Genomic DNA, 26,097 nt, shown 5'->3' on the forward strand with positions numbered 1-26,097 from the left:
AGGCCTCATTTTAGGAAGGATGTAGAGCTGCTGGAATGAATACAAAGAAGGGCAATGCGATTGGTGAGAGGAACAAGGGAGTGCTCTTATCAAGAAAAGCTTTAGTTCTGCAAATTGCAGCATCTGGAGACTAAGCCTGCGAGGTGATCTGAATGAGGTGTTTAAGGCTTTGAAGGGATTGAGTAAGTTCAATACTAATGGGACTCTTCCTTTTGCTCAAACTAATTCAAATTGAGTAAAGATGGTTGCAGAATATATTGCATGGAAGGTTGCCTTCAGCCAGCAGGTGGTTGATTGCTGGAACAATCTTCCATCTATTGTTGTTGTTGTTTGGGAGCTGATAGATTAAATAAATTCAGGGAAGAACTAGACAAACTGTTGGAGGGAATGGATAGGTGAAATGAGAATTGTTGGGTTTTTTTTGGCTGATGCTGTATAAGCTTGCTTTCTTGCATCATTTGATGCTGCTAATGCTAATTACAACCCTTAAACTCTCTCTTCCACTTTCCATTCATCACTTATAACCCTCATTTCTGCTATATTAAATACTTGAAATACTAACATGATATTTTAATAATTTATTTTCACTTGTCTTATTAACATATTCAAGGAAATCTATTCATGGAATAATTTATTTTATTCTGGGGGATAAAAATGGTTACAGCCTCATATCTCACCTTCCATATCTTGTAAGAGTTCCAGGAATACACATAGCAGTATAACATCCTCCAGAATACTGCTCTCCCATCCAGTTGTATTCTTCATAATGAATAGGCTGAAAAAATGTTTTATAATATAATTAAAAGACATAAAAACTTACTATTATGAAACTATTAACCAAATTAATTTTTTTGAGCTTATAATCATTGTTAAAGATACAAATGTATAACTATGTAAGACAGTGCACATCAACTTGACTTGGAAGTTTTCCATCAGTGTAAAGAAAGCAAGAAACTAATTTTCTTTCCTTTTTTTATGCTGACCTTAATCATAAAAGGTATTAGAACCTATAATACTCTGTGTAGGTTGGATAAGTCAGAAGATACTTTTACAGGGATGTGATACACTTGAACAGAAGGAGTGCAAGAATATTTGCTGATTATCAAGGCAGTGATCGGTGGTTGTAAAACTGCTAGCTTGGGGGGGGGGGCATACACAGACTAATAGATTAACCAGAGCCACAGACAGAGGTGAAGGTGATTCTTGCACTGCTTCTATTGGAAAGTCAGCAGTCTGAAAAGCAAGGTGTTGGAAATTTCAGGCCTTGCTGTGGGTCATCATGAAACAAGCGAATATATGGGCTATGTAAGGGTAACTAAGAGTAGGAACATATGCATGTACACTAATTCCAGTAGCATTTTAAATAAACTTGATGAATTTGAAGTACTGATTACATCATTAAATGCAGACATTGTATGGATAGTGGAGATATGGTGTCACTCCAACGTAAGTAATGCTGAATACAGGAAGGACACTCAGGACAGGAGGGGTTATGCTCTTAGTTAAGGAACATATTAAATCTAAGGCACTGCATCCAGCACAATGTTGAGTCAGTTTGGTGTGATATAAGCACTGGGAAAACAAAATTGAGAATAGGAGTGTGTTATAGGCATAATGACTATGATCAGTACACTAAACGGATATACAGAGAAATAGAGTGGGTCAGCAAATCAGAATGTCTTATAATGGGGGATTTTAACACTAGAGATGTTCACTGGAATTTGTGACTTGATCGCTCAGGCACTAGCAAGATTTTTGTAGATTTCTTGCATGAATGTTTTCTACAGCAGCATGTAAGACAGGCAACAAGAGGAAACAATACTCTTGATTAGATTATCAGCAGTGATTTTACAAACATTAAGAATCAGCAGGTAAGAGACTCACAGGGTGGCACTGGTCACAGTGTACTGTGGAATTTAATTAAAGAAATAATTACTGTCAAGGCTTTTGCTTTCAAAAAGATGACTACAGTGGTCTCAGACAATGTTTAAATTCTATGCAGTTGGACCAACTGATGATGTTACCAACAGCAAACAACAATCTAAATGGGAGTCATTCAGGAAAGTAATCACAGAAGCTAGTAGGCTTTTCATATCAACAAAGAAATACCGTTCAAGACTTAGATCTAAATAGATGTCAGATGAACTATTCAGACAGGTGATACAGAAGAAAAGTGCATGTGATGCATATAAATTATCAGGTGATTCAGAAGCCTATGGTAGACATAAATTAGTCTGTAATCAAGTCACAAAGGAGGTTAAGCAATCAAAGGCAGATTATGATATGTATCTGGCAAAGGATTCACAGAAAAGCAGCAAAGATTTCTATGCTTATATTAACACTAGAAGGAAGGGATCGTTGGACCATTTGATGTCAATACACTAAATGTTAATGATCCTGCTCAGGTTGCTGACATATTGAATAGGTATTTTGCATTTACAATTCACCCGTGAAGAATTCTTTAAGAAAGTGAATGCAAGGAGTTTATCAAACTCCAATAGTGAGCTAAATGATTTTGTGATTACTGAAAGGAAAGTGGAAGAGGAACTGTTGAATCTGAACATAAAAAAGACACTGGGGCGGATAGAATCTATCCAATCATATTAAAAGAAGCAGCAATGGAGGTAAGCAAGCCTTGAGTCATAATTATAAGGGCATCCTTGGATTCAGGGGAGGTCCCTATGGACTGGAGATGTGCAAATGTACCCCTCAGTTCATAAAGGGGAATCAAAAGGTGACATGAGTAATTAACAGACCTGTTAACTTAACATCTGTTCTAGGGAAAATAATGGAGTCACTGATTAAGGAAGTAATACAGGACCATCTAGACAGGAATGCAATTATACTGCAGTTACAGCATGGATTTGTTAAGCAGCAGTCTAACTGATTATGCAAAAAATAATTTTGATATCATATACTTGGTTTTCAGGAAGGATTCTGATATTGTTGCATATAAAAGACTACTGAGTAAACTGGAGTAATGGGGCATTAAGGACAAGTTACTGCTATGGATAAAGGAATGGTTAAGTGGAAGAAGATAGAGAATGGTTATCAATGGGCACTGCTCTTCGTGGACTAATGCTGTGCCCATTGTTGTTTTCAATATTTATCAATGATATTGATGAAGGTATATCAGGCTTAATGAATAAGTTTGCAGATGATACAAAGGTTGGCACGCTGGTTAACGACGGTCATCAGGGTGAGCTACTGCAGCAAGACTTAGGAAAATTTGGACAATGGGCTGAGGAATGGCATTTGAACTTTAACATTGACAAATGCAATGTACTGCATATGGGTAGCAGTAATCCCAGAGTAACTTATCAACTGTGTGGTAGTACACTTAGAGTTGTGGAAAATGAAAAAGACCTGGGAGTAATTGTGCCGTCCGATACGAAATTCTCTGAGCAGTGCAGACATGCTGCCAGAACAGCTCATAGGGTTTTGTCGATGATATACAGAAACTTTGCTGGCAGGGAAAACGAGGTGATTATCCCTTTGCACAAGGCCTTGGTTAGGTGCATCTCAAGCATTGTATACAGATCTTGAGGCCTCACTTTAGGAGTATCTCAAGCATTATATATAGATCTTGAGGCTTCACTTTAGAAAGGATGTAGATCTTCTGGAATGGGTGCAGAGGAGGGCAACTAGATACATGAAGGGAACAAAAGGGTGCTCTTACCTAGAAAGAACTTCAGTTCTGCAAATTGTAGGGTCTCAACACCAGGCACCAGCAGGGTGATCTGATTGAGGTGTTTAAGGCCTTGAATAGATCGAGTAAGCTGAATGTGAATGGTATCTTCTTCTTGCTGAGACTACACACAAGACAACGACAGTAATCAGAGTAAGCTACTGCAACAAGTCCTAGGAAAAGTGGGCCAACAGACTGAGAAATGGCAGTATAAGTTTAACATTGGCAAATGCAAACTACGAGTAGCAGTAATCCCAAAGTAACTTATCAATTTATCCGATGTTGATAAGATGATCTGAGGGCACATATAAGGGAACATAGATTTAAGTTGAGGAAGGATGGTTTCAGGATAGACAGGCAGAAGTTTGCCTTCAGCCAGCAGGAGGTTGACTGTTGGAACAGGCTTCCATCTGTTGTTGTGGAAATGGATGGTTTGAATAAACTCAAGGAAGAACTAGATAAATTCATGGAGGGTATTGGTATTGATGGGAGAAGCGTGTGGTGGATTCTTTTTTTTTTGGCCGATGATATATAAGCTTGCTTTCTTGCATCATTTTCCACTACTACTACTACTTGTTGACACTAGACTTGAATTTCTGGAGATTGCAATTTTTTTAAAAATACATACAAGGAATGTTATTCCAAAGAAAACAGAAGTAGAAGGAATAAATGAGAACATAAGAGGCTAGCAGTCAGTTGCAGTTAAACTGTAAATGAACATTGATTAAGTGAGGCACATGCTAGGGTTTATTAGGAAGAAAGAGTTAGAATTACAAATGCTGATTTAGAAGAACAGTGCTCGTGGAAATATCTAACAAAAGTCATGCAACAGAAACTGAAAATCCCTGTTACATGGAGTGGACTAAGTTGGTAAGTGAGAAATCATTAATTAACTTGAACCCCTTTTTTTTGAGTAGAGTCTAAAAGTATAGAAGAAGTGTTGGGGGGTGCCCACCCCAAGAAACAACAATATTCAACCTAAGGGCAGACCTTTAATTTGTACAGTGCAAGTAACTCTTTAGAAGAAATATAATTCTGAGAGTGAAAGAGAAAATCTAGTTTTTGCAATACTGCATTTCCAGTGAGAGTCATGAGTTCATCATTTGTGTAGTTTGAATAAATTTGAGGGTCAATTGGATACTTACCTGTGTGAGGAGCGAAGCATATAATTTGTGTTTTCTTATCTACTTGGTTGAATTTTTTTTTTTTTTTTTGCCAATGCTGATTTACTGGCCCACTCTATTTCCCTGTACAGTTTCTTATTATACTCATCAGAGTCATTAGGCCTATAGCACACTCCTACTCTCAATTTTGATCTCCCAATGCTTATGTCACACTAAACTGACTCGACACTGCACTGTCCAGCGATGTCGACTGGCTTCACTTCCTTGGATTTTATGTGCTTCTTAACTAATAGCATAACCCCTCCTCCCTTCCCATTCTGTCTATCCTTTCTGTAGACGTTGTACTCCCCAAATTCCAGTTCTGCATTCCTTATATCTGTGTGACACCACGTCTCTCTGATATCCCAACAATATCCGCCTTTGATGCTTTGAGCAATACCTCAAATTCATAAACTTTATTTACCAAACTCCTAGCATTGGTGTACACGCAATTATACATGCACCTGTTCTTTTTCTTGGCTACCCTAACACAACCCATGTGTTTACTTGTACCACAATGACTTCCAGCAGTCTCTGAAATATCCTGCATCTTGTTTTCCAAGCTTCTGCTCATTCCAATTAATGATACTGATGAAGGTATATCAGGCTTAATGTCTAAGTTTTCAGACAATATAAAGGTTGGCAGGGTTATTAATGACACTATTGACAGTACGCTACTGCAACAGGATCTTGAAAAAAGCCGTGAATTAGGGTTGAAATTGAAAGTGTCTGCAATTCTGCCCAGACACGATAGGAGGGAGTATATGATGAGAGCCCTGTCAATCAATTCGGCCCTGGAAAGATTGTGCAGGGCTCAAGGGGTAGAATTTTTTTCAGCCTGGACTGTACTTGTTAACAGGAGAGACTGCTTCTACAGGGATGGGATACACTTAAATAGAAAGGGTGCAAGAATGTTTGCTGATGCTATCGAGGCAATGTTAGGTGGGTCGGAAAACTGCTAGATTGGGGGGATACAAGGACTAATAGATTAACAGTAGCCACTGGCAGAGGTGAAAGTGATTCTTGCACTGCTTCTATTGGAATGAGCCGCAGCCTGGAAAATAAGATGCAGGATATTTCAGAGACTGCTGGGAATCATTGGGGTACGAGTAAACACATGGGTTGTGTTAGGGTAGCTAAGAAAAAGAACAGGTGCATGTATACTTGTGTGTACACCAATGCTAGGAGTTTAGTAAATAAATTTGATGAATTTGAGGTATTGCTCAAAACATCAAAGGCAGATATTGTGGGGATTTCAGAGACGTGGTGTCACACAGATATAAGAAATGCAGAACTGGAATTTGGGGAGTACAATGTCTACAGAAAGGATAGACAGGATAAGAAGGGAGGAGGGGTTATGCTATTAGTTAAAAAACACATAAAATCCAAGGAAGTGAAGCCAGTCGACATCGCTGGACAGTGCAGTGTCGAGTCAGTTTGGTGTGACATAAGCATTGGGAGATCAAAATTGAGAGTAGGAGTGTGCTATAGGCCTAATGACTCTGATGAGTATAATAAGAAACTGTTCGGAGAAATAGAGTGGGCCAGTAAATCAGAGAGTCTTATAATGGGGGATTTTAATTTCCCAGATATTGACTGGAATTTGGGGGCTGGTCACTCACACAGTAGCAAGGCTTTTGTGGATTTATTGGATGATTGCTTTCTACATCAGCATGTTCGGGAGGCAACTAGAGGGAGTAATACTCTTGATTTGATTATCAGTAGTGATTCTTCATGCATTAAGAATCTGCAGATAAATGAACCACTTGGTGGCAGTGATCACAGTGTGCTGAAGTGGGAGTTACTCAAAGAGGTAACTACCATTAGGGGTAAAGGGAAGGGGTATTGCTTTCGTAAAGGCGACTACAATGGACTGAGACAGTATTTAAATTCTATACAGTGGGATCAACTGATGATACTGCCAACAGCAAATTCAAAATGGGAAGCATTCAAAGAACGTATCGTGGAAGCTACTAGGCTTTACATACCAACTAAGAAATATTGTTCAAGGTTTAGGCCTAAATGGTTGTCAGATGAACTAATGAGGCATATGGCAGAGAAGAAAAATGCATGGGATACATACAAATTAACACGTGACACGGACGCCTATGATAGATACAAGTTGATCTGTAACCAAGTTACAAAGGAGGTTAGGCAGGCGAAGGCAGATTACGAGAGATCCTTGGCAAGGGATGCGAAGAAAAACAGCAAAGAGTTCTTTACTTATGTAAACTCTAGAAGGAAGGGGATGAATCAGATTGGTCCACTTGAGATCGATGGGTCAACTGTTGATGACCCTGCTCGGGTAGCTAACAAACTAAATGAATATTTTGCATCGACATTCACACATGAGGAGTTATTCAGCGAGGGGAATGCCAGAGGTGTATTCAACTCTAGCAGTAAGCTAGAGAATCTTGTAATAACTGACAGCAAAGTGGAGGAGAAATTGTTGAAGATAAACACAAGAAAGGCACCTGGGGTGGATGGGATCTATCCAGTTATATTAAAGGAGGCAGCAAAGGAGGTAAGCAAACCCTTAGCCATAATTATGAGAGCTTCCTTGGACTCAGGGGAGGTACCCATTGACTGGAGATGTGCAAATGTGACCCCAATTCACAAAGGGGGATCAAAGGCTGACACAAGTAATTATAGACCTGTGAGTTTAACTTCTGTTCCCGGAAAATTAATGGAGGCACTGGTGAAAGAAGCACTGCAGGATCATCTAGACAAGACTTCAGTTATAGCTAGGACACAGCATGGTTTTGTTAAGGGGAAGTCTTGCCTGACCAATTTGATTGGATACTATGATGCAGTCACAAAAGAACTGGATGCAGGGAATAACTTTGATATTATATACTTGGATCTTAGAAAGGCTTTTGATACTGTTGCACATGGAAGACTGCTGCACAAATTGGAGCAGTGTGGCATTGGAGGCAAGTTGCTGCTATGGATAAAGGGGTGGTTGAGGGGGAGAAGACAGAGAGTGGTAATCAATGGACACTGCTCATCGTGGACTAATGTTATTAGTGGAGTCCCTCAGGGTTCAGTATTGGGGCCTTTATTGTTTTCTGTATTTATAAATGATATTGATGATGGTATATCAGGCTTAATGTCCAAGTTTGCAGACGATACGAAGGTTGGCAGGGTTGTCAAGGACACTACTGACACTATGCTGCTGCAACAGGATTTGGAAAGGTTGAGCAGATGGGCTTCGAGGTGGCAAATGAAGTTTAACATTGACAAATGTAAAGTACTACATATGGGAAAAAGCAACCCCAGAGCAATGTATCAACTCTGTGGTACTACACCGACAGTGGTAGAGAATGAAAAAGACCTGGGGTAATTGTGCAGGCAGATATGAAGTTCTCTGAGCAGTGCAGACGAGCTGCAAGAGTAGCTCATGGTGTATTGTCAATGATATATAGGAATTTTTCTAGCAGGGATAAGGAGGTGATTATTCCCTTGTATAAGGCAATGGTCAGGCCACACCTAGAGTACTGTATACAGGCCTGGAGGCCTCATTTCAGGAAGGATGTAGAGCTGCTGGAACGAGTACAGAGAAGGGCAACTAGATTGGTGAATGGGACAAAGGGGTTCTCTTACGAAGAAAGGCTTAAGTTTTGCAAATTACAGTGTCTGGAAACTAGGCACCAGCGGGGTGATCTGATAGAGGTGTACAAAGCCTTGAATGGTTTGAGCATGCTCAATGCTGATGGGATTCTTCCTCTAGCTCAGAAAAATCACCTGAGAGGGCATAAATTCAAATTGAGGAAAGACAGATGTAGGATAGATGTGCGGAAATTTGCCTTTAGCCAGCGGGTGGTTGGTGGGTGGAACAGACTTCCATCCCTTGTCGTGGAAGTTGATAGCCTAAATAAGTTTAAGGCTCAGCTGGACAGGTATTTCGAACGAACAGAGGGGTGAAGTGGAAGTGGTTATTTTTATTTATTTATGTTACTTTTTTTTTTTTTTTTTTTTTTTGGCTGATGCTGCATAAGCTTGCTTTCTTGCATCAAATGCCTCTACTAATGCTAATGCTAATGCTAATGTTGAGCAGATGGGCTGAGAGGTGGCAACAAGTTTAACATTGACAAATGTAAAGTACTGCACATGGGTAGCAGTAACCCCAAAGTAAACTACCAACTGTGCGGTAGTATACTGACTAGTGGAGAATGAAAAAGACCTGGGGGTAATTGTGCAGTCAGATATGAAGTTTTCTGAGCAGTGCAGACAGTATGCAAGAGTAGCTCATGGTGTCTTGTCAATGATATACAGGAATTTTTCTAGCATGGATGAGGAGGTGATCATCCCCTTGTATAAGACAATGAGTACTGTATACAGGTCTAGCGGCTTCATTTTAGGAGAAGTACAGAGAAAGGCAACAAGATTAGTGAATGGAACAAAGGGTTGTTCTTATGCAGAAAGGCTTAAATTCTGCAAATTACAGTTCTGGAGACTAAGCACCTGCGAGGTGATCTGATTGAGGTGTATAAGGCCTTGAATGGTTTGCACAAGCTCAGTGCTGATGGGATTTTTCCTCTTGCCCATTTAATCACCTGAGGGGATATAAATTTAAAACTGAGGATAGATAGTTGTAGAATAGATGTTTGGAAATTTGCCTTTAGTCAGTGGGTGGTAGATTACTGGAACCAACATCCACTGTCATTGTTGGAGTTGATAGCGTAAAGGAATTCAAGGAAGAACTAGAGAAATGTTTTGAGGGAAGAATGGACAGATGAAATGGGAAGCATGTTTTTTTTTGGCTGATGCTGTATAAGCTGGCTTTCTTGCATCATATTCTTCTACTAATGCTAAACACCATTAAAGCAAAAATCACAGAAGCCATGAATGCATACATACCACTAAGGAAATATCACAGGAGGATGCCAAAATGAATCAATGCAGAGCAGAGCAGAAAAATATAGCATGGGATAGTTACAGAGTGATGTACTGAAAGAGAATGTAAAGAATGCAATGAAGCCTACACTAGCCACAAGTTGATTTTAATAGTAACACAGTCAAGGCTGCATATGAGAAAACACTGGCTAAGAGAGCAAAGAATGGGGGCAAGGAATTTTTCAAGTATGTAAATACAAAGAAGAAAAAATGCAATGAGTGTGGGAAAGTCTTAGACAACCCAGGTGATGTGGTTGAATTGAACAGGTACTTTGTATCTGTCTTTACCGATAAAACACCCTTCATGCTGAGAAGATGTGTGAGTGGGGCTGAGTCATATGATATGAGTGATTTTGTAATTACAGATGGTACTGTTTATTAGAAAAACATTTGAGCATAAAGGTAACTAAGGCTCAGGGAACTGATGGCATACACCCAATTTTGAAAAGACTGCCAGGGAAGTGTTTTGAACCAATGAAGTTAATTATGAGGGCATTTTTGGACTTGGGAGAGATTCCTTTGGACAATCACCAATAAATAAAGGTGGTTCTAAGAGCAAAATAAGTAATTACAGACCAGTCAGTCTGACCGCAATGGTAGGGAAATCTTAGAGGCAATGATTAAGAGTGCAGTTCAGAGACATTTAGATAGATATGGCATTCTGAATAATACACAACATGATTTTGTTAAGGGGAAATCATGTTTATCTAAATTAGTAGGTAATTTGACAGTTACTCATAAGCTGGATGTAGATAACAATTTCAACGTAATTTATTTGGATATTAGCAAACTCAGTCCCTCATGAGAGGTTACTGTATAGGCTGAAACATAGCATAACATTAGTAGAGGCATATAATACAAGAAAGCAAGCTAATACAGCATCAGCCAAAAAAAAAATAAATAAATAAAAAACCCTTCCCATTTCACCCATCCATTCGTTACAAATGTTTGTCTAGTTCTGCCTTGAATTTATTTAAGCTATCAACTTCCACAATGACAGATGGAAGTTTGTTCAACTACCAACTACCAACAATCAACTACCTGCTGGCTAAAGGAAAATTTCCACACATCTATTCAACAACTGTCTTTCCTCAATTTCAGTTTATTCCCCCTCAGGTTTGTAATCTGAGCAAGAGGAAGAATCCCATCAGCATTGAGCTTGCTCAATCCATTCAAGGCCTTATACACCTCAATCAGATAGCCTCACAGGTGCCTAGTTTCCAGATGCTGAAATTTGCAGAACTTAGGCCTTTCTTCGTAAGAGCACCCCTTTGTTCCCCTCACTAGCCTTGTTGCCCTTCTCTGTTCTTGTTCTAGCAACTGTATATCCTTAATAAAATGAGGCTTCCAGACCTGTACACAGTACTCAAGGTGTGGCCTGACCATTGCCTTATACAAGGGAATAATCACCTCCTTATCTCTGTTCGAAAATTCCTGTATATCACTGACAAGAACCCATGACCTACTCAGGCAGCCAGTCTGCACTGCTCGGAAACATGTTGGAATTACTGGAAAAATTCTAAGGGCTGCTGGGTGGGCAAGGGATGCCACCAACATTTAGGTTCTCAATCCTTTAAAGCCTTAAACACTTCAATTATGTCTCCTCATAGGTGACTGGTTTCCAAGCACTGCAATTTGTGGAAAAAGTCTTTTATGGTAAGAGCACCCTTTTTGTGTCCTTGACTAATCTGGTTGTTTTTTGCTGCACCTATTCCAAGTAACCCACATCCTTCTTAAAATTTAAGAAACTGGTAGTGGATATCTAAGAAGTTCATCATAACAGAATGCATTAGAAAAATAAAACATTCTTATACTATGTGTGATATATTAATTTATATTATAACATATTATAATATACTAAATTAATTTAGTATATTATAATATGATAGTTTTAGTATATTCTAACATATTAAAACTAATGTTTAAATGTAAAATTAAGAAGAAGTTAATCTCACTGTGATTTGTTACGCTTATTCTTCCCCCCCTTTAAGCCTGACAACTGGATTCAACCAGTCCAAAAAATTAATTGTTGAGGCCAATCATCATTTCATAACATTTCAATAAATACCTCAATACATTATACATGAGTGTCTTTTCTTTTTAATTAATTCTGTTCTTAACAGAATTAATTAAACTAAAGTGGATTCTAGTGAATCATCATTGGCAAAACTATAAATGACATCTAGAGTCAGCAGAAGAGTGTCATTAAAATACAGGATGAAAAAGGGCATCATAAGAACAGTACCTTGGGGGAATGCCAGAGAGCCATTAACTATCACATGGTGTGAGTGATTATAGAGAAAACTGGCTCTCCAACTGCAACAAAACAGAAAGCAAATGGCAGAAGACTGAGTCATGTTTAAGAGCCCTTTATATCAACCATGATATAGTAGAACCTGGATAAGTTTTCCAAGGGACTGGAGATTTAGAACTTTTTATGCGGGAAAACTTCTTAGAAGGGAAAATGATCTAAGGGTATGAAATATTAACTAAACAAATAAAAATGAAAAGATACACATACATAAGTTAAAGATGACTTTTAAGTACTATTTCAGAATTTATAATTATTTTACTCTGCCTAGGGGGAAACATTTTTAAACTGAAGGATTTCTAATTGCTTGACATTCTGTTCATTAAACTCATTACCAAGTTAGAAGAATGAGCTCCTTTGGAGTTTCAACATACCTTAAAAGGTCACAATTATAATAAGACAGAGCAACAATTCAATAAGTAATTGAGAACTGTTCACAACCATCAGAACTTAACGCAGTCTACGTATCCAGTTATGGATATCGATGAAAAACAATTCCAATATGTCACTTCCATTATATCAAAATGTTTATACTAAAAAGGTATTAGCACTGAAAGTCTCAGACTATGGAAAATTCACTAATCGAACAAGTTAGTGCCAAGTTAATGCCAAGCATTATTTTAGTTTGTAGTAAGCCACTAAAGCAGGTGAAATAGCATCATTTCTGTTATATCTCATATTGTGAATGCCTTCACAACGAGTTGCCCTGATATTGAACTATCTCAGATAAGCAACACTTCAACAATGGATTCTCGGCAGATACCACCACCTCTTGGTGGTGGTATCTGCTGAGAATAAGTAACATTAATCTTCTCCATTGGCAGAACATTGCTTACTGGAGGTACATCAATATCAGGGCAACTCATGAAGGCATTCACAATATGAGATACATGTATATCAAAAACAATGCCATTTCACTTACTTCAGTGGTTCACTAAAATGATGCTTGGCACTAACTTGTTCAATTACCAAATGTTTATATTGTTTAATATTTTTTAATATTAAAAATAAATAATATCTATATTTAAAACGTATTAAGTGGGAAAACGTCATTATAATAATACGCTGTGTATTCTTTATCACGAACTTTTTATGCAGGAAAAATTTTTACCCAGGAAACTTCTTACATGGGAAAATAATACATTACAACATATAGAATTGAAATTGGGACTTAAGAAACCAAACCTAGTACAGGCTTTTGGATCGTCCCACAGCACCAGTTCTGCTTACCAAAAGTGGCCCACTGGGCACTCACATCCTTTTGTCCGGGCTTCGAGTCAGGCAAGCCGGACTTCTCACCCATTTAAAGTTTGAGAATAGGTTGAGGTCGTTTCAGCCCCAAGGCCTCTAATCACTTACTTTACCGGATGAGACTGATTCTCTCGAGCATCAGCTATCCTGAGGGAAACTTCGGAGGGAACCAGCTACTAGATGGTTTGATTAGTCTTCTTTCACCCCTATACAGGGGAAACTTCTTATGCAGGAATTTCTTATCTGGGTTCTACTGTACTTTATTATGCAAGCATGACACCTGCAAGTAGATATGAGTGAAGTATTTTGGTTAAACCAAATGCTAATGGCATCATTACTGTTTTTCAAATCACATACACACACATGCACACACATGCACCCACACACGCATGCATGCACGCACACACAATTAAACTGGAAAGAGATGGTTGCAGAATAGACATGTAAATTTGCTTCCAGTTAGAGAAGAACTGACTGTTTGGAACAAATCTATCCGGTGTTGGGGAAGTGTGAATAAATTTAAAGAAGGGTCAGAAAAATTAAGACAAATCAAAGCAACAAGCAGGATAAACTTAAAAATCTATCAGTGGCTATTGTGGACATCAGCATTGGGTTAGACATCCCAATCTGGAAGATGCTTGATCTCACATTATCAGCATTACATCACTCCTTACAAATGAAGATAATCAGGTCTTTTTCAATTGAGTATCTGTTTATTAGAGTATCTGAAAATATACATATACAGCTGTATACGCATGTTTTCAGAAATGCAAAAAATACAAGTTTACTAACTTCCTGAACTTACATATAATGCTTCATCCATTTTCAGAACTTTAGCAAAACTTTCAGCAATAATTTTTTTTCGTTCCTCTTTGGTATGATATGATAAACGTCTCAATTTATCAGCTAACATGAAGCTAAAATAAAAATAAATTAAGTATTAAATATTACCAAGATATTAAAAATTTGTTTGCTAATTCTATAATTAGATAGTATGAACTAGAGCTCAAATGCTCAATACATTCTATGTTGACATCAATATTTGTTAAAGAATAAGAGAAGTTTACCTCAATATGATACGTAGTCCTAGGAAAATCGTTTTGCAATTTTTTCATTAAATTAATTTTGTACTTAATTTTTAATTATGTTAAATTGATTTTTAATTGTGTTCAATTGATTTTTAATTATTTTTTACTGTAATGTAAGTTTTTCGATTTTTTAATTGTTTTTGTTTTAATTTCTGGAGAGTATCGTACGGAAGTGTTCTACGTATCATATTGAGGTAAACCTCTCTTATTCTTTTACAAATGCTAATTCTATAATAAATCAGTAATGTTAAACTACAATATTATTAAATTAATTGTGATGTTGTCTCACATAATTATAGATTTCAGTAAAGAAACTGAGCTATAATCTGTTTTTGTGTATTTCAAAACTCCAAATATAGCACAATTATAATTGTATGTATCATGTACATTACAATAAATTAAAATATGATCCTTGTATGGTACCAGAGTCAATCAGAAAGTATGGTTAAAAAGGCCATTATTTCTGTAACCTTCATATTGTTACACAATATGCATTGGCATATCATTAATCCACAAGTCCCAAATGATTGTTTATGTTTTGTGAATGTCCCAAAAAAAAAGGAAGCAAAGAAATGTTTATAGCTGTTTTTATAAATGTTTATAACTCTTGCCTTTTGAAAATCTGGAGATCAGGTAACTGGAAGCTGGAGGAAAACAGATTTTTTGACCAAAAACAGGAGTTTTTAAGAAAAGCAGGAAGTTTTTTCCTGAACTGCCTTAAAATTAAATTTCACTGACAGCATACACGTTATATTAAAATACAGCCATATTAGCTTAACTAGAATTTTTTTCTCTGTGTATTTCTATTTGGATTATCTGTTAGGATTAACTGATTTTGATTACTTCACAGAGATGCTTTCGCAGACTTGTCCTCTTCAGAAATGTTGAATCAAAATTTTGTTTATAATAGTGGCACTACTGTTTAGACTTGGCTGTCAGGAGCATTCCCAAAGCTTCACCAGGAACCTTTAGTGACGATAATTCTCTCACACTTAGCATGCTATCAGGAATTGTGATATACCAAAGCAAAACTTGGGATCATTTGCAATATTTCAAGCTTCCCACATTACTTGTCAGTTCCCCAAACAAGGTCACTGTATTGTACATTAATTCTTTCTTCTGTAATTAGTAAGAAAGAAGTTATTTAATCTAAATTAGTTATTTATTGGTTTGTAACCTTGACTATATTTGCCTTTTATTTAATATTTTTTAAATTTTCATAAACACATTTACTTCCACTTATATATTCCTTTTAGCCTTAATCTCATAAATTCTAAATTCATTCTAAAATTCACAAACAAAAGAAAAAACAGCAAAAGAATTCAGTGCAACCAATTGTAACTGAAACAAACACCTTTGTTTTACATTATTTCCTGGGATTGCTTTGTGTCAAAAACAGAGACAGATACTTTATACTGTCATCTTTTTGTGCAATTTTGTTAACTGGCTCTCGATAACAACACCAGGGTTGTGCACTAATATTCCATTTGTATATTTTTTATATGTACATTTTATAAGTAAATTTTTTTATATATACTGTGATTTCCTTTGTTCTTTACTCTTTTCTATATTTCTTTACTCCTTTTCTATATCTCTTGACTCTTTTATATATCTCTTAACTTATATTAAGTCATATATAAATAAACACACGCTCAGTGATCACTGAATTATGACCATTCCATCCATTATGGACAATGCTGCATTGCTCACAGTATTAAAAGCTAAACAGCTTCCTACACTAGAGCAGTGGTAATCTTGCATTACCAGTTTGCATCTGGTCATGCAAGTCAAAGTAATAAAGTAGCAGTTATGGGACATAGTAAAGATAACATGGAGTTTCAAAAGGGCATGATTGTGGGAGCTTGTGCATTGGATACTTCCATATCGGAAACGGCATGCCTTATCAGTTGCTTATGGCCCACTGTGGTTAAGGTGTATAAAGGAATGGGGTTGAACAGGTCAAACCACTTCCCACTGACAAAACTAAAGGATTACACAATGTAGATATTCACTGTAAATGAAGGATGCAGTATGTTGAATGGGCTCAATGGCAGGTCCCTGTACAACAGTTGACATTACAATACAATACAATACAATAAGGGGAATGCAAGCACAATATCCAAAATGACAATGCACTGCACACTCAGACATATGGGTGCCTACAGAAGATGACCCAAGAAACACCCTCTCTCACTGCTGATCATCATTGCTGACAAATGCTGTGGTGTCAACAAAATGCTGGTTAGACACTGGGTGACTGGAAACAAGTGTGCTGGTTGGATGAGTCTAAATAAAGTAGCAAACTGACAAACTTCACACACTGACAAATGCCTTTGTGTGTGTGGCAAGCAACATGAGTCCATGGACCCATTATGCATAGTGCCCACTACCAGGCAGGTGGTGTTTGCTTAACTTGGGACATGGTTTGCTGGAAAGAACTACGATCACCTGGTGCATATGGGCTAACGCAGAGGTTCCCAAACTTTCTCAGTTCACGGTGCCCTTAGTGTCCCAGTAATTTTTTCACTGCACCCCTAGGCCAAAAGAAATACTTAACACAATGGTTTTCGACCTTTTAACATACACCTGTATAATAATTTTATTCTTTATATAGAGGTACTAAATAAAGATCAATTATAGATCACCAAAATCAAAATTAAAAAGATACGGTACATTGGATACCGTACACCCTTTTATAATGAAATAAATGTATAAATTTCAAAAAAAAAATAATAATAATAACTTTAAGTAACTTAAGCCGAAATTACATAGCACCCCAAGAATGTTGTTGTGGCACCCCAGTTGAAAACCACTGGGCTAACATTTCACTGGTGAGGTCTATTGGCAGCTCTTAGAGACCATGTGCTTCCTGCCATGTTGTAGTTTTTTCCCAGTCAGAAACAGGATCTTCCAAGACAATAATGCATTGTGTCATTGGACCCACACTGTTCACAAGTGGTTCAAGGAACACAGTGAAGATATCACACATCTTCAATAGCCTCCAAATTTGCCTGACCTCGATTCAATTGAACACCTGTGGGATGCTTTGGAACAGGAAGTGAGGCATATGGACATGCAAACCATCATCTATTCTGATGCTGTGGAAAGTCTAGCAGGCTGCATACCTGTAGATGCCTATGGTCATCTTCAGATATCTAGTGTAGCCAATGCCTAGGCAAATATTGGCTATTATCTGTGCAAACAGAGGCCCAAGCTGTTATTAGGATGGTGGTCATAATTCAGTGATCACTACTTAGGGTATATATATATATACAAGGCCTGTCAGAAAAGTAATGACATTAATTTTGTAACAAGTGTAGCAGCAACACTGGAAACATACAACATAGAGGTAGTACATCTGACACAAACACAAGTAATCGCATGTTTGTTAAGTGTGTTACAATTATGGAACAGTGAAATATTGAAGAACAATATATGATCAAGTTTTGTGTGAAACTGAAAGTGCAACTAGTACAAAAAACTGAGAACAGAATATGAAGAGGATGTCATGTCACAGTCTCAAGCATTCCACTGGCACAAGATGTTTTCAGAGGAACATGGAAGATGAGACACATGCCAGGCAGCCAGCAACCACTCAAATTATGACAATTTCCAAAGAGTGAGAGCATTAATTTATTGAGATCAAAAGAATGATGGCCAATGAATTGAATTTAAATTGAGATGCTGTTCACAAAATGTTAAGTGAAGATCTGTCCATGTGAAAAGTGTGTGTGAAAATGGTTCCATGGGTTTGAGTGATAGACAAAAACAAAACCACACAAATTTGAGTGTTGATTTTCTATAAAGATCAGAAATCAATCCAGACATGTTGAAATGAGTCATTATGATAAAAGTTGGTTTTTCCAGTATGATCCAGAAACAAAGACCAAAGTGAGGAGTGGCACATGAAGACATCTTGAATGACTGAATAAAAAGTGAAAACGATGATGGTATTTTTTTGATTATCAAGGCATCATTCAGAAAGTGTTTCTGCCACAGGGATAAACAATGAACCAAAATTACTACAGAGAAATTCTCGAGTGGTTATGGAAAAGAATCCTTCAGGTCCTTGAGGTTGTCACAGACATTCTCTCAGATATGCCAGATAAGCTGTACTTGCTACATGGGAGTCTAAAAGGCTGATGGAGCTGATATTCAGGTGACCATCAAGTCAAGTGGACCCAATTTTGGCAAAGTCCAGATGGTCTGTGACAGCCAAATCCTCTACTTGTACCTTCACGATGGTTGGACTGTTAGTAATCTTGGGTATAACCTCCATACACAAGCACACTATGGGTGACCACCCAGGTGTGAACCAACGTAATCAGGGGTCGAGGTGTGGTGTCCCCACCACATGGAGGAATGCCGCCCCTCTGTGTTATCAGGCAATACTAGGTAGTAGATGACTCTCATCAACCGGTGCAATACCACCACTTTGCTTATTAGAGGCTTGAAGTGGTGGAACCCATGTTTAGTCTCCACAGCTAAGTTCCGATTAACCCTTCCCCATCTCTTCCATCATTCAGTATGACTGATGACTTTTGAGGTTATGATGAACATCATGGCGAAATCCAATCTTTCTTACATTTTGAGGGTACAGCACTAAAAGTGCTCTATTGGTGCTCTATTTAGCTCTATTGGTAGTATGGGTATGGGGGATGGTTTTGAAGAATGGGGAGGATATCAGGATTCTATTGCTGTATTGGTAGTTAGAGTTTTCCAGTTAGATGGGGAATTGCTAACCTGAGGGGGCATAAATTCAAATTTAAGAAAGATGGTTGTAGATCAGATGTGCTGAAGTTTGCCTTTCGCCAGCAGGTGGTTGATTGCTGGAACAGGCTTCCATCTATCATTGTTGAAGTTGATGGCTTAAATAGATTCAAGAAAGAGCTGTACAGGCTTTTAGAATAGTGGATGGGTGAAATGGGAAGGTGTTTTTTTTTTTTGATTGATGCTGCATAAGCTTGCTTTCTTGCATCATACATAAGCCTCTGCTCATGTTGTATGAAATAATGAAATTTTTAGATATGGCGTAAATGTGGTAAGAATATACACAACTGCTTGACATAACATGACCTCAACAATGCCACCTGCATACTCGCTACTCAAACTCTGTCCATTCTCCAAAATGAGTAAGAGTTTACCTCTGTAATTTCTTGTAAAATGATTCAATATCAAACACTTTGTTATACAAAATTTGATATGGTGAATTTAATAAAATATCTTAAATGTATCTTTACACTCGAAGAAAAATTGATGATCAAACATACCCGGTACCAATAGTTTAACAACTCAAAACTTGACACTCAAGAATACGATAAATCATCAACCACTACTTACGAGTGAAAAAACATTAGTATCATTAAAATTGGTAAAAACAAATGTGAATATTATGCAAATATGGTTACTATCCTGAAGCAGATGAAGCTTTTCAATGGAAGGTTGTGTTCACAGGTTAGTACACACTATGGGATGTATGGTAAAATTTAAAGACAATAGATTAACTGCTTTCCTGGCGCAAGCGTGTAAATAACCAAAAATCTTAAGTGAGAAAGGGACATCGAACATTATTCGAGTTTTGGTGCAATTTAATTAAAAGAATTTCTGCTGTTAATAGTTTAGTATAAATATGTTGAATATTAAGGATTTTTGCTTCATTAAAAGGAAAGTGTGTCCTTTATAAACTGTGTGAAAAGCTAATTCAGAAGCTGAAGATTGAGATGCGAGGACACCTGAGGGTCTGTATATCAGTTTGGGAAGTGCTGCCCTAAAACATTTATTAGCATTAGCATTAGCAAAGGCACATGATGCAAGAAAGCAAGCTTATATAGCATTAGCCAAAAAAATAAAACCCTTATTTCACCCATCCACTTGCTCCAAATGTTTGTCAGGTTCTGCCTTGAATCTATTTAAGCTATCAGCTTCTACAATGACAGATGGAAGTTTGTTCAAGCAATCAACTACCCGCTGGCTAAAGGCAAACTTCCACACATCTGTCCTACAACCGTCTTTCCTCAATTTGAATTTATGCCCTCTCAGGTGATTATTCTGAGCAAGAGGAAGAATACCATCTGCATTGAGCATGCTTAAATTCAAGGCTTTATACACCTCAATCAGATCACCTCGCCTTATTAATCTTTCATGGATTCTTTAGCAGTTAGATTCAATTTAAAATCATGGAAAATCATGGCACATAAATTTCGACAATTAATCTCTATTTTGGCTTATGCAATTAAAAAAATAAATAAATAAAGCATCTTGTCGACAAATTCACATCCTCCAGTGGTAGCTATTTAAAAGAATTTGATGGAATTTGGAATTTTGGGTAAATAAAGAACGCAGATTTTAATGATAATATTTATTTTTATTATTTAACATGATTGTAAAATGTTTTGGAGTGACCCGTGTGTGTGTGTGTGTGTGTGTGTGTGTGTGTGTGTGTGTGTGTGTGTGTGTGTGTGTGTGTGTGTGCGTGCGTGTGTGTGTGCGTGCGTGCGTGTGAGATCTTGGGAGTGTCATTTTGATAAGCATCTGGACCTGCTAGGAGGAAAAAAAAATGAAAGCATGGAATGATGAGATGAGTTTTGGACAAAAAGATTCTCCTCTTCTTATAGAAGAGTCTTTAGAGAGAACTAGAATCTCCTACAGAACTGAATTTTTATCTTAAAGAAGAGACTCTATTACTCTAAGTTAGAGTGTTTGGAAATCAAACTTTTATGTTTGGTGACCTGACTGACGTATTTAAAACTTTAAAAGAGTTAAATAATCCAAACCCTGGCAGAACCTTTTTTTTTTCATATGGCAGACACTGGGACATAATTTAAACTAATTAAGAATAATTGCAGGTGCAAGAATTTTTCTTTTAGCCAAAGAACCTACTAAAAATTCTTACCTATCTATGTGGAGCTGGAAAGCATATTTAAATTTAGTCTTTTGGATAAATATAGCTACCATTTGCATAGGTTACATTGCCCATTTTAAACCTTGATAGTCCAAAAATTAAATAAATAAATAAATCTTTATTGTGAAGTAGAGGTACAGCACAATATCCCATCACGGCGACGAGCGCCAGGAGTTCACATCTAGATAAGATAAGTACAGCATACAAATACAAAAGGCTAAAAAATACAGCGAACATACGAAAAGGCTACAAAATACCGATCACAAATGCAACAGAAATACAAATACAGCATAAAAACACAGAGCTAGACACAAATACAGAAATAAATACATAAGAAATACAAATAAATAAATATCAAGGTTCAAGGGCTTTGATAAAGTTGTGTCTGTCATTCTTGTTACTTATTATGCTGTCGATGTCTGCGTCCACACGGTTGAGTGCAGGGAGCATCTGCTTGGGAAGAAATCTCTCAGTGAGTACAAGCCTGTTGTGGTGAGCCACGAGTGCTGGTACCGACCTTAGGCTTGGCTGTGGAATCCTCCAAGAGCAAGCATTCCAAATATTTGGAGATGATATCTGGCCTGTGATGAGTTTGGCTGTGAAGACCATCCTCTTTTCCACGATCAGGAACTTCATCCTCGGGATGTCGAGTGCTTGTGCCATCATGGTGGTTGTGGTAGCGGGAGGTAGCCGAAGCTTGTTATTGGCCCATTTCGGTAGCCAGTATTTAGCGGTGTACACCGGCTTGAGGTTTGTAGGTGCAGCAGAGGCCCATATTTCTGCACCATAGAGAATGGCAGGGTAGACGGTGGAGGTGATGAACCTTTTAACAGTGACAGGATGTCGGACGTGTAGCAGCTGCTGCTTTGAGATCCACCGTAGACGAGAAAATCTGGTACTGATTTTGTCAATCTGGTTGACAAAGGACATCTTTTGGTCAAACAGAATGCCAAGGTCTGTGTGTGAGGGTATGTTTGGTATTCGTACCCCTGCGAGTGAAACGTTGAGTACTGTCGGCACGGATTTAAGGGAGAATATAACCTGAGCAGACTTCAGTGGGTTGATTTTTAGATTGAAGTTTGCCAGGTACAATTCTAGATCCTTAAGTTGGGAATTGATCCTGTTGCTGAGCTGAACAGGGTTGTCGCCAGGGTTAATTTGAGTCAGCAGTTTGAGGTCATCGGCATAGCATAGGAGACCATTCATTGAGGCAATAATGGGCACGATGATAGCTGTGAACAGGACACCCCCCCCCTGCGGTACTCCAGCAGTAATGTCGCAGGATAGGGTGTGTTGTTGCCGGTGGAGAATAAGTACCCTGTGACAGAGAAGAGATTCCAAAAAGCACAGCATATCACCTCGAATGTGAAATTTCTCCTTAAGTAGGAGGAGCAAGGCCGGGATCGACACGGCATCAAAGGCTGCGCTTATGTCGAGATATGTGGTTACTAACTCAGCTCTTTGTTCGAATGCTGAGAGGATGCATTCTGTGGTGGCTGCCAAGTTAGTGATTGATGATTTTCCTGCGATGGCATAATGGATTTCAGGTGGTTTCGTCTGGAGGATTTGTTGAGCGATTGTGGGTAGCAAAGCCTTTTCAAGCGTTTTTAACAGACAAGAGGCAACTGATATGGGTCTGAACTGGCTGACGTTTGTGGCAAATTGGTTTTTAGGGATGGGGTACACTCTGTACTTGTTCCTCTGGGGTGGGAAATAATGCTCAGCGAGGCATCTGTTGTAGATCGAGAGAAGAGGGTTTATGATGAATGTGCTCAAGCATTTGATCATAAATTGCAGAATTCCATCCTCCCCAACAGTGGCTGTCGTGGGAAGGGAATTGATGGCACGTATGAGCTCCTGTTTCGTGATCTGGATAGTCCCTAGGACATCTGAAGGGTTTTCATAGTCAGGCTGGAAAACTGTAGATGGGACTGTGGTTGTATTTGAAAACCTGGCGATGTATTTGAGCCATTCTTGAGGATCAAGCATATGACTGAATCCACCATGTGGGGCAGCATAGAACGACTTTCCTTTCCTCAGAGTGCAGTTTAGATTTACTTGGATTGCAGCAGCTTTCTTTCGATTAAAATGGGCCCCTGGCACGGGAAAAGACGATTCTGTCTTGACTGCCATTTGTAAGTTTCCATTTCTTATGTAGGACTTGTTTCATTTTGAAGTTGTTGTTGAGGTCAGCAGTCCACCACGATTTGGAACGGAGAGTTACTGTTACTCGTTTGGTGGCAGCATAGTCGGTGACGGATTTAATCCAGTTAGACAAGAGTGTCACTGCGAGGCTGAGGTAGCAGTCAATGAGGACATCCCAAGGAATGCAGGATGCTGCTTCTACACAGAGTTGAGGATTAAGGTATTTAGGTGCTGAAACGTATTTGACTATTTTGTTGTCAGGGATGTTGAAGTTTGGCACCTGCAATGACCATGTCAAAACTATGGGCTGGTGATTGGACAGGAAGAATGCAATGGGATCATCCTCAGCTGTGCATGGTATTGAAGCAAAAGCGAGATCCAGTAGGTTCAATCCCCTGGTGGGGTTCTTATTGACCCGTGTCATGTTGATGGATTTGAAGAACTCGCAGAGCCTGATAAAGAGGTGATGTCGGTTTGGAGACAGGTTAAAATCACCACAAACAAGGCGTTGTGCAGACGGACGAAGATGGTTTAAGAGCCAGTTCCCCAGATCTTCAATAATTTCAATTGTAGGCCCTGGGGGAATATACACAGATGCGATATCAATGTGGCTGGAGTGAAAGCGTAGCGAGACTATAATCGCTTCGAAAGCTTGAGTTGTAGTTGAGGTCGAATTCACATATGAGAATAGGGAGGTGTTGTACAGTATGGCTACTCCACCACCTCTAGATTGCTCCCTGGAGGCAGACAGCATGTGGTAACCAGCAATAGCTGAGCAGAAGAGTGTGTCTTGATTAGGTTGAAGCCACGTTTCTGTGAGGCAGACCACGTCAGCGACCTGGGAGAGGAAGATCTGTTCTGCCGAGTCTAGTTTGTTCCTGATGGACCTGATATTTTGGAAGTACACCCTGATGATAGGTGTTCGACGAACTTCCGTCTTGATTGGAGGTGTTCTGAGTTGGCATGTTCTCGAGCGAATGGCACGACTTCCTAACGAAATATGGACTGGTAGTTTATGGGGACCGTCGTATAGGGGACTCAGGATACTCTTATCATGGCAGGGTGGTGCTTTAACTGTGGGGCTTGGCAGAGCAGTGGTATGAAAGGAGGACTGCTGAGATCTTTGGAAGTTGTCCGGGAGTGAGTCCAGTCAGCTGTGGGTGGTGACGTTGCAGACTTGGTTTTGGTGCAGAGGTGGAGGTTGGGGAAGGTGACTGGTTCTCCTATTATAGAAGGGTCGAATAATGGTGCCAATAGGCCAGATAGATTCGGTTCCAATTAAATTGAACAGGTCCTGTGGGCATTCAACCCTGAATGATGCGCAGCGGGGGTTGCTGGTGTGAAGTTGCTGCACCTTTAGTCGAAGGTTTAGTTGATCACGTAGAACCTCAGCAACATGATTTGCTGTGGTATTTGGGGCTAAGTGACATATGAAAAGTCCACTAGAGGGTTTGGACTTCTGCCGTCTGGGAGGTGTGTGGGAAGGCTGCAGTTTGGAGTTGGTCGATGTGCCAATTCGAAGCCAGTCACGTGAAGCTGCACTTGATCGTTGGCTCGCTCTGAAGTTCATACGTGTACTTTCCTCTGGTTGCATAGGTTGCATAGGTTCACCCCACTGCAAATCCATCCAGTTCACCCCACTGCAAATCCATCCAGTTCACCCCACTGCAAATGGATTTGCAGTGGAGTGGTGAACTGGGAGTGGAAATTGTAGTGTGGAAGAATCCGCTGGTTCATATATTGAATTTGCTCCGACACTGAGTCCCAGGCCTTGTGAAGATGAGAAGTGCGAGTGAGGTATGACAGGACAGGCATTGAAAGAATTTGGGTGTGAAGGTGGAAATGATGACTTTTGCCTCATTGGCATAGAGGTAGAGAATTCGTAATTGCAAGTAAGAGAGTTTCTACATGTGGTGCCATTGACCATTGGTGGAGCCTGCTTCTGTAATTGTGGAAACCTCTCTTTCGTTGAGTGGCGATTAACATCAGTTGCCCTTTTCAGGTTCTTCTTGAGCATACGTGAATGATGGGCTTTTGTGGGTAAAGTAAAAGATATCGGGTTATGTTTAAATGTGGGCACTGCATTACATTGAAAATTGAAAGCAAGCATACATATGTAGCTTTAAAATTGCTCCAAAAAAGTTTGGAATTTTTTGCTCAAAATTTTTGATAATTTAATTTTCATAAAGTAATAAAAAATAATATATAAAAACAAAGAAATAAAATTTTTAATGTACATGTTAATGTAAGATATCTCTTTGTTTCTCTGCATAGAAAATTTGATTACAACAGACAGTTTCACATGCTGTTTACTATTAGCATTTGCAGTTAGTGTGAAGGGATTATTAACAGTTGCATATTTAATTTAAATTTTCTTTCCTAGCATAGTTTATACAAAGTGTAGCAATAAAGTTCCAACAGTGATGAAGTAAAAAGAACAAAGTGAAGGAGCTCAAAAATGGTTTAATTTTTATTCAAAGTAATCACCACCTGATTGAATATATTAAGAAACTGCAAATAAAGGAACCACTAGGTGGCAGTGATCACAGTGTGCTGAAGTGGGATTTACTTCAGATATATATATATTTTTTTTTTTCCATTGTTAGTTGTTGGTGCATCAGCTTCTATGGCCATAATGCACCTCCCAAAGTTTT

General features: G+C 38.6%; 1 protein-coding gene across 1 annotated transcript in view; it reads right to left on the minus strand.

The window, feature by feature from the left end:
* Window positions 1-26,097, minus strand: part of LOC150080177 (amine oxidase [flavin-containing]-like) — a 139,174-nt gene that overhangs the window by 22,962 nt on the left and 90,115 nt on the right. The window contains exons 11-12 of the mRNA XM_090381966.1: window positions 14,115-14,226; window positions 678-775 (exon numbers count right to left, since the gene is read on the minus strand). Coding sequence (XP_090238092.1) covers window positions 678-775; window positions 14,115-14,226 — 210 coding nt within the window. The remainder of the gene's footprint in view (window positions 1-677; window positions 776-14,114; window positions 14,227-26,097) is intronic.

Source organism: Mastigoproctus giganteus, chromosome 9, assembly GCF_048544385.1.
Source record: "Mastigoproctus giganteus isolate SK-2022 chromosome 9, ASM4854438v1, whole genome shotgun sequence".
In the NCBI taxonomy this organism is placed as follows: Eukaryota; Metazoa; Arthropoda; class Arachnida; order Uropygi; family Thelyphonidae; genus Mastigoproctus; species Mastigoproctus giganteus.